We start from the raw sequence: 9,023 nt of genomic DNA on the forward strand, positions 1-9,023 counted from the left end.
GCTTCTTTGTCTAAAACGTTTATCTTGTATCAGTGTTAGTGGACTAAGTCAATCGCTGGGAGTGAATTGAGGAGAGGAGGCGCTAGCTAGTCTAGGTATAGACTTGACCTTCTTTGGAATAAAATAAGTGCTTCCCACACTAAACATGCACACACACACACAAATGTGCATACACACTTCTGTCTTGCAACAGATTTCTTCTCAGTAAAAGAAAAAAAGAATATAATACAACATTTCTCTCAGCCAAACTTTAGCCAGAAGGTGCTTACAGCAGCTTTACTATAGCTTAAAATTCTGTCTGCAACAGTTCCAGGGGATCCGAAGCCTGCTAGTCAGACATGTTCTCTTCTGTGTATTTATTCCTTCAGCACGCTGAAACTCTGTGTTTCAGGTAAAGCTGGCCTCTGCTTCAGTCACTGTGGAAGTAATGGTCATGGACCGCTTCTAAAACATGCTGAGAAAAGTTTCCCTGAAAGTGTTTAGAAACGTGATGTCATATTGAGTCTGTAAGAATTCTCAGTCACACGTGGAGACCTGCTTTCACAGAGGACTCCTGATGGACCTCGCTCTCCTCATTCAGGGTTTTGATAGCCAAGAATAAAACACACAGTTGTATACTGGTGTCTGGGGAGTGAAAAACAAAGGACAGCTATATCCTTCAGGGTATGTATTCTCTTTCAAAACACGCTGCTGATTTTTATGTTTTAGGGTGTATCCTGGTCAGTGGAACACACCTATGTTGTATTGTGTCTATCCACATGAGCTGTGTTCGTTCAGTTTCTTGATACTTGCTATGCTTCAGGACCACTGTTAATCATTAATTCAAGTTGAATATCTTGCAGTGTGTCAAGCACTGAGCTGGACTCTGGAGATGCAAGCACTGAACCATCTGTGCCGTTTTCCGTGTGCGCTGGTACCCTCAGCCTGCTGCAGAGCTCTTTGTCTAGTCTGTTCAGCTGCTAGAACAAAAATACTGTAGACTGAGTGGCTTAAACAGCAGCAGTTTCTCACAGTTTTGGAGGCTGGAAGTCCAGGATCCGAGTGTCAGCCTTGTGGGTTCAGGAGGACTGTCTGGGGGTTTGCACACAGCCGCCCTCCTGTGTCCTCTCCTGGTACTCCATCCCCTTGTGAGTGAGGTCCACTGACTCACGGTGGGCCCTACTCTCGGCCTGTCTAAGCTCAGGCACCTTCCAGAGGCCCTCCCTCCTGACACACGAGTCTGGGGGGACACAAACCTGCAGTCCACAGTACTGTCCTGGGAGGACTTCCCGGCACTGTCCTTCTGGGCTCTCTTTTCTTCCTTCTGTGTTTTCCCCTTGTTGCCTGGATCCTGTGTCATCTTAACCCTCGTTCTGGGTGGGCACATTCTCTAACAGCTTCCTGGGAAAGAATGGATGCAAGGTGAAATGTGGGTCGTTGAATACCTGAAACTCTTTCTTCCCTCTTCCTTGATGGATAGTTTGGTTGGGAAAACAATTCTATATGAAGAAATAATTTTTAGTCTTCCTACTTTTGAAGGCATTATTCTTTAGTTTTGTTTATGTTTAGTGCCACTCCAGTTTCTGAATTATTTATATGCAGCCTTTCTTCTCCTCTAATAGTTTTACCTGTAGCATTCCCAATCTGTACTCTGTTCTGGGCACTGAGGATTCAATCCAGGCATCTGAACACTTTCATTTTAGACCCTTTTTTGGTATTTTCTTCCCCATGTGCTTTCTCTTTCCAGAATGAATATGTTTCTCTCCTGTGTGCTGTTTTTGTTTTTCTATTTTCTGGTGTATTCAGTTTTATCTTTGAACTCTATTCTTTTTGTTTTGCTATTTTAATTTCAAGAACTTATTTGTTTTCTGATTGTTCTTTTTTATAGTATTCTATTTCTGTTCCACAGAGACAGTAGCTTCTCTTTGAATACCTGGTGGGTTTTGTTTTGGTTCTAGAGTTTTTTTTCTCCTCATTTCACTGTTTGCATTTTCACCAAGCTTTTTGTTTCTTTGTTTTGTCTCCATCTTTCTCATTGGAACCCTCTTTCAATTGTCTGATGGTCTTTGCTGTTGATTGTCACTTGAGACTGAAGCATTGAAAAACTAAGTGGAATCTCTGTAGGCAAGATTTTTTTTTTAAACTAGTATCTTTGCTGTCTCCCTGGTGGTTCAGACGGTAAAGAATCTGCCTGCAATGTAAGAGACCTGGGTTCGATCCCTGGGTTGGAAAGATCCCCTGGAGAAGGAAACGGATACCCACTCCAGTATTCTTGCCTAGAAAATTCCATGGACAGAGGACCCTGGCAGACTATAGTCCATGGGGTCCCAAAGAGTTGAACACGACTGAGCAACTTTCACTTCACTTCCCCCCTGTTGTCAGCTTTTAACTCATCTCTACGCAGGTGTTCACATTTCATTTTTGGAGAGATTGAGCTTAAGACTGATGTGCTTATCAGTGAAGTAACCCCAGCAGAATAAAGAAAGATAACCTGTAGACAGGGACATTCAAGAATAACTACTGTAAATGATTTATGCATTAAGAAACCACCAGTATTTGCTACTCACAGTGCTAGTTTAGTTGCAACAATCGATAGGCAACTCTACATGAATTCTGGCAAAAGACCCATCATCTAAATGGCAGAGTGACTGCGAGCGTGTTCCTCAAGATGTCGGGCGTCTCCTTCCAGTGGCCTCCCCGCGCTGCCGAGATGCTCTGTGGGAGGAGCCGAGGGGCTCACTCTGCCCCTTACTCCCAGCTCCTCCAGTCTCCCTGTGTTCAGCCCTGCAGCTCCCCCGCCCCCTAGCTTTTGCAACACCAGTATCTTTTCCCAGGGTTCTCAGGATTAAATAAATTGGCTTACTCTTCAGAGCAGTCTGTTTGGTTTCAACTTCCTTCATGCTCCATTTTCTCAGAATTTGGGGACATTTCCTGCCTACTGTGTCTGTGTTTGTGACCCCATTCTCTTGGTCCTTATGAGTTTATTCCTTTTGCATTTCTTTACTCTCTTTTAAGAGCATTTGGGAAGGAGACTCTTGTGGGTTCTACCACTCATATTTTAGCCTGAAGCCTCTGATTTATATTTTAAGAAGACTGGTTTTGGTACTGTGCAGGATTGAGGAAAGAACAGAATTCTGCGAGGAGATCCATTGGGAGACCGAGATATCAGCCAGCAGGGCGGGAACAGAGCAGAGTTGAGACGCCTGTGCAGATGGGGTTGGCAGCGCAGAGTGAGGAAGGAGCCCGCCTGCTTCAGAGCATCCTCAGAGTTGGAAAGCAGTGTTTACGGCCAGGCTGATGGCTCACTGTGTCTGTATTCTTGAAGATGTAAAAGGGACCTTTCCAGAACAGTCGTGGTTCTTCGTGCTCGTTTTCAAAACTTTGAAAGTTATAAGCAGACAAATGGAAATAATTTGTAATTATAACAAATATTTAAACTCTCTGCCAAAATCGTTAGGAAACCTTCCATCATATAGCTTACAGTGGTGAGTGTACTTTTCCCTGACCTCAGAGCATTGGGTTTTGCTGAGTTCTTTGCTGTGATGAGGATGTTGCTGACCTTTGAGTGACTCTTCTCACACGGTGGCGTCCTCAGGAGGAGGAAGCGGGGTCAGGTGGCTCACCTAGCTAATTTGATGGATGTTGTAAAGGCTGACTGACTTTATTAAAACTGGAAGAATGACCTCAAGTTGTTGGGGCATATAGGGGTTAGGGTCAAAGAAGGAAATGACAGTATTGAAGGTATTTGTTTCATATCTTTAGCATCTGCAAAGGGTTTTCCCCAGTGTTTCTTCATGGTTTTGAATCTTCAGAGGACACTCACTTGTTACCTTGGAGCCAGGTACTTCTTGAAATCAGCCCAGCTAGAAAATGAATGGTAAAAATACTTTCGATAGGAATTTCATTAAAGTTCTTTTGTTGTGACCTGTCTAAAGAGTGAAATTAAAAGAAAGGTAAATTCTTATGGTCCTTATGATCATCATCCAAACCTTGTCACTCTTGTTTATCATTCTGTGGCCTGTCTGTCCGGGGCTGGAGGAGTTCAAGCATCAGTTACTGTCAAGCATCAGTTACTGAAAGCCCTCTCAGCAAATCAGGTCATTTGCTAAGTCAGGTGTTTTCAGTAACTAAGTGCTGTTTGTGCTAAGAGGAACAGCGAGTGGGCACTTGCACACGTGGGTGAGCACCCCGAATGCCTGCTGCTCAGGAGAGAAGGGTGTGCTCTCTCCAGCGTTAGAGACACTCTCTCTGCTTCCTTTTCTTTCTTTTTTTTGCCTGACTACCTGTTCCACTTAACTGTAACATTTTGAAATTATTTCAGTGGATAATTCCATGTGCACACGTACCTTGTATGTTGATTGTAGATGATTTGGAGAGCGAAGTCGGAAATGATGAGTTCCAGGCTGGCTTGCTCTTCCAAGGACAGGACGTAGGTGGTCAGCGTTCAGCAGACTTGTGGTTCCAGGGAATTGGGCCAGTGGGTGTGCGCACAGTCCCTGCTCAGCACCGGTAGCATTACCTGTGCACCTTTTTATTTTTCCACTTAAGCCATTTTTTGGAAGCATTTCTCTTCTTTTTGCTCTTACTGGTTTCATTTATTGGTAGCCTATGGTAATTGTATAGAAAAAGAAAATGTGGTGTAAAAATATTAATCTGTATTTTTTATTATTACAACTTTAGTGGCTCAAGGAAAAAAGTCAAAAATATGACTGTCCAGAGGCAAATAAACTACTTGATCCAAACACATGTACCCTTATCAAGAGTTTGTTTTTAGTAACATGTTCAGAAAGACAAAGTTGAGCCACAAATCAAACAAAGGCTAGGTTATCAGATACCAGCTGCAAATGTCATTTTTACTAAAACTTTTTTTGCAAAATTTTAAATTGTTCGTTCTAAAAGGCTTTGTAGAGGTCATCATTTTGTTGCGTGAATGTACTAGATAATTAAGTATATTCTCTATCTAGCTTGAGGCAACAGACCCTGTTTTTGGCTGAAGGACCTCAAACTTTTGTTTCCCAAACCAGTGTCCTAAGACAGAGGGAGAGTGGATGGGATAATGAGCCCCCTTGCTTTGCCTGCCCTTCAGCTCTGCACTGGTCCTTGAGATCTGGTGGCTAGCAAGCAGGCCCTCTCCTGCCTGCCTAGGAACACACAGATGGTTAAGGGACTCTCAGAGTGTGGTCCTGGCAACCTTGCTGACCCTTGACTTTACCTACAGCATGCCCTGCCAAGTGGCAGGCCTCTTTCTGCGTGTGGCTGGATGGTTCTGCTCAGCTCCCTGAAAGCAGCATTTGTCTGCGCTCGGCTCATCCTCCTGGAGTTCTCCTTTTCACCCCACTGATAACGGTTTATTCCTGTTTAGATGGCAGCTCCTTGTGGGTGCCAGTCTTCAGGGAGGGGACCTTGGCTCTCCAGTCCCCTTCCCAGGTTTGTTGGGAGCTAAAGGTGGCATTCTCTTCCAGGTATGCTGAATTGGTGCACTGTGAGCTCAAGATTATACTTTTACTTTATGGGAAAACTTTTTTTCATAGTTCTATTTGCCTACAGAATTGTATTGGCTAACTTGGTTATTGATGAAGTCTTGTTTCTATAAGCAGTTTACAATTATTCTACTATCACTGGACTGCTGTTTTTTGAGTTTTACTTAGAACCTTAGGTATGTTCTGACTCATTTAGAAAGATTTATAATACAGAGTATGCAGATATATAAGGAAGTACAAGAAGGGGGACACTCAGCCACATATTAATAATAGAAACCTTATTTATTTCTTCACAGATGCAGCAGCTTTTTTATGAGAACTATGAACAGAACAAGAAGGGGTACATTAGGGATCTCCATAACAGTAAAATTCATCGTGCCATCACTCTGCACCCGAACAAAAACCCGCCCTACCAGTACAGGCTTCACAGCTACATGCTCAGCCGCAAAATCGCTGAGCTTCGCCACCGCACCATCCAGCTGCACCGCGAGATTGTCCTGATGAGCAAATACAGCAACACCGAGATTCATAAAGAAGACCTCCAGCTGGGAATCCCTCCTTCCTTCATGAGGTTCCAGCCCCGCCAACGAGAGGAGATTCTGGAATGGGAATTTCTGACTGGGAAATACTTGTATTCAGCCGCTGACAGCCAGCCCCCTCGAAGAGGGATGGACTCCGCGCAGCGCGAGGCCTTGGATGACATTGTCATGCAGGTCATGGAGATGATCAACGCCAACGCCAAGACCAGAGGACGCATAATCGATTTTAAGGAGATACAGTATGGCTATCGCCGAGTGAACCCCATGTATGGGGCTGAGTACATTCTGGACTTGCTGCTTCTGTACAAAAAGCACAAAGGGAAGAAGATGACGGTCCCTGTGCGGAGGCACGCATATTTACAGCAGACCTTCAGCAAGATCCAGTTTGTGGAGCACGAGGAGCTGGACGCAAAGGAATTGGCCAGCAAAATCAATCAAGAATCCGGATCCTTGTCCTTTCTCTCAAATTCCCTGAAGAAGCTTGTTCCCTTTCAGCTTCCTGGGTCCAAGAATGAGCACAAAGAACCCAAAGAAAAAAAGATCAATATATTGATTCCTTTGTCTGGACGGTTTGACATGTTTGTGAGATTTATGGGGAACTTTGAGAAGACATGCCTCATTCCGAATCAGAACGTCAAGCTCGTTGTTCTGCTTTTCAATTCTGACTCCAACCCTGACAAGGCCAAGCAAGTTGAACTCATGAGAGACTACCGCATTAAGTACCCTAAAGCCGACATGCAGATTTTGCCCGTGTCTGGAGAATTTTCAAGAGCTCTGGCCCTAGAAGTGGGATCATCTCAGTTTAATAATGAATCTTTGCTCTTCTTTTGTGACGTTGACCTTGTATTTACTGCAGAATTTCTCCAGCGATGTCGAGCAAATACAGTTCTGGGCCAACAAATATATTTTCCAATCATCTTTAGCCAGTATGATCCAAAGATTGTTTATAGTGGAAAGGTCCCCAGTGACAACCATTTTGCCTTTACTCAAAAAACTGGCTTCTGGAGAAACTATGGGTTTGGCATCACTTGTATTCATAAGGGAGATCTCGTCCGAGTAGGCGGCTTTGATGTTTCTATCCAAGGCTGGGGGCTTGAGGATGTTGACCTTTTCAACAAGGTTGTCCAGGCAGGTTTGAAGACATTTAGGAGCCAAGAAGTAGGAGTAGTCCATGTCCACCATCCTGTCTTTTGCGATCCCAACCTTGATCCCAAACAGTACAAAATGTGCTTGGGGTCCAAAGCGTCAACATATGGGTCCACACAGCAGTTGGCTGAAATGTGGTTAGAGAAAAATGACCCAAATTATAGTAAAAACAGCAATAATAATGGCTCAGTGAGGACAGCCTAATGTCCAGCTTTGCTGGAAAGGACATTTTTAATTAATCTAATTTATTTTTCAAAAATTTTTTTGTACGATCAGTTTTTGAAGTCCATACAAGGGGATATATTTTACACATGGTTTTCTTACAAAGGACTCCTTGAAGATTGAGCTTTTTGAACAAAAATGTGATCATGTTTGCCTTTTGAACACATTTTCTTGCTAAACATTATGTAGCAGACGTGCTTAATTATGACTTGAAATGTACCTGAGGAGCAAAACTTTTTTTTAATATTTCTTTTTCAGACCTCTTTGCTATAGTCCTATGGCAGAAAACATGAACATTACTGCAAAGTATTATTGTAACAAAACACTGTAACTCTGATAAATGTTTTGTTTTGACTGTTAACTTTGCACAGATTCTACCTTTTGTCTTTTTTACAACAGTTTTTTTAAGCCATTTCATGTTCCAGTTGTCAAATAAGGAAATGTGATAGTAGCTATGTCATCGTCCTCAAGAGCTTTCCAAAAGTGATTGTTTCCCCAAAACTTGTCTCATTTTTCAAAACAAGGGGAGCAGGAAAGCATAGTAAGATAGATGGCTGTTCTTATTGAGATTAGTGTGGCCTGATGGACCTGGCATTAGATTTCAAGAAGAGTCTGACACTTTCTCCTCTCCAGACCCTTCTTTTTAAAAGATAAAATATTAATATTTAGAATGGCAAAGAAGAATTATTGCCATAAATGTAATGTATGCAAGGTTAAACAAAATAAACAAAACCTAACCCTAATGAAAGCATTGGGAGAAAATGTATCCGATTTTGTTCACTTCATCCTATCTGTGTTATGTTGACGGAGATGGGTGTCTCATTTTTAATTACTGTTTTGTTCTATCCTTTGTATCTGAAATACCTTTAATTTATTTAATATCCATTGTTTAGAGCGCTACCATTTCCCAAGTTTCTGTTAGTTATTAGTATTTATGTGTATAAGGAGTGTTTAGTATATTTTATTTGCAGTAAACTGATCTCCAAAGATTTCTTTTTGAAAACTCTTCCCTCTCCTCAATTTTTACATTCCTTACTGTTTTACTAAATATTGAGTGTTCTTTGATAATCCTGGTGCTCATGTGTTTTGGGGACAAAAGTGAAATGAATCTGTCATTACACCAGAAAGTTTGTTTTAGACTCACAGAACAAATGTGCCTTAATAAATGTTTTTTTCATTTAGATTTCAAACAGTAATAGTTTTGTCATTTTAATATACATCATTGGAGATCTGCTTATTTGTAAATAGCCTATTGCTCATTTGGAAAAATAAACCAGTGGACAATATTTTTCTATTGTACTTTTCAGAACCATTTTGCCTCATTACTCCTGTTTTAGCTGAAGAATTTTATTACATTTGGAGAGTAAAGATCTTAAATACTGATTCATAAGGTTTTTCAAGTTATTTGAGGGGAATATTTATGTGCACTGTAATTGGAAATGAAATGAAACTTTCAAGTGCCTCTTTCCTCTTTTTTTTTTTGCTGGAATGAATGTGTCATCTTATGTTTGTTCTTCTTAAAGAACTTGCTGAATCTGTGTTTTATAGAACAAAAGTCTTCAAACCAGATCCAAGCCCCCCTCTGCCTTCTTGATACAAGTGTATCTTTCAGGGCCCCTTAGTGAACCTGCTAGGCCCCTTAGAATCTGCATTTTAA

At 41.9% G+C, this 9,023-nt stretch overlaps 1 protein-coding gene across 1 annotated transcript in view; it reads left to right on the forward strand.

Annotated features, from left to right (window-relative positions):
* CHSY1 (chondroitin sulfate synthase 1) overlaps window positions 1-8,629 on the forward strand; it is an 81,871-nt gene extending 73,242 nt beyond the window's left edge. Inside the window, exon 3 of the mRNA XM_068991125.1 lies at window positions 5,756-8,629. Within this exon, the coding sequence (XP_068847226.1) occupies window positions 5,756-7,348 (1,593 nt within the window). The 3' untranslated portion in view covers window positions 7,349-8,629. The remainder of the gene's footprint in view (window positions 1-5,755) is intronic.
* The last annotated feature ends 394 nt before the right edge of the window (window positions 8,630-9,023 follow it).

This window comes from Capricornis sumatraensis, chromosome 19 (genome assembly GCF_032405125.1).
Source record: "Capricornis sumatraensis isolate serow.1 chromosome 19, serow.2, whole genome shotgun sequence".
NCBI classification, from domain to species: domain Eukaryota; kingdom Metazoa; phylum Chordata; class Mammalia; order Artiodactyla; family Bovidae; genus Capricornis; species Capricornis sumatraensis.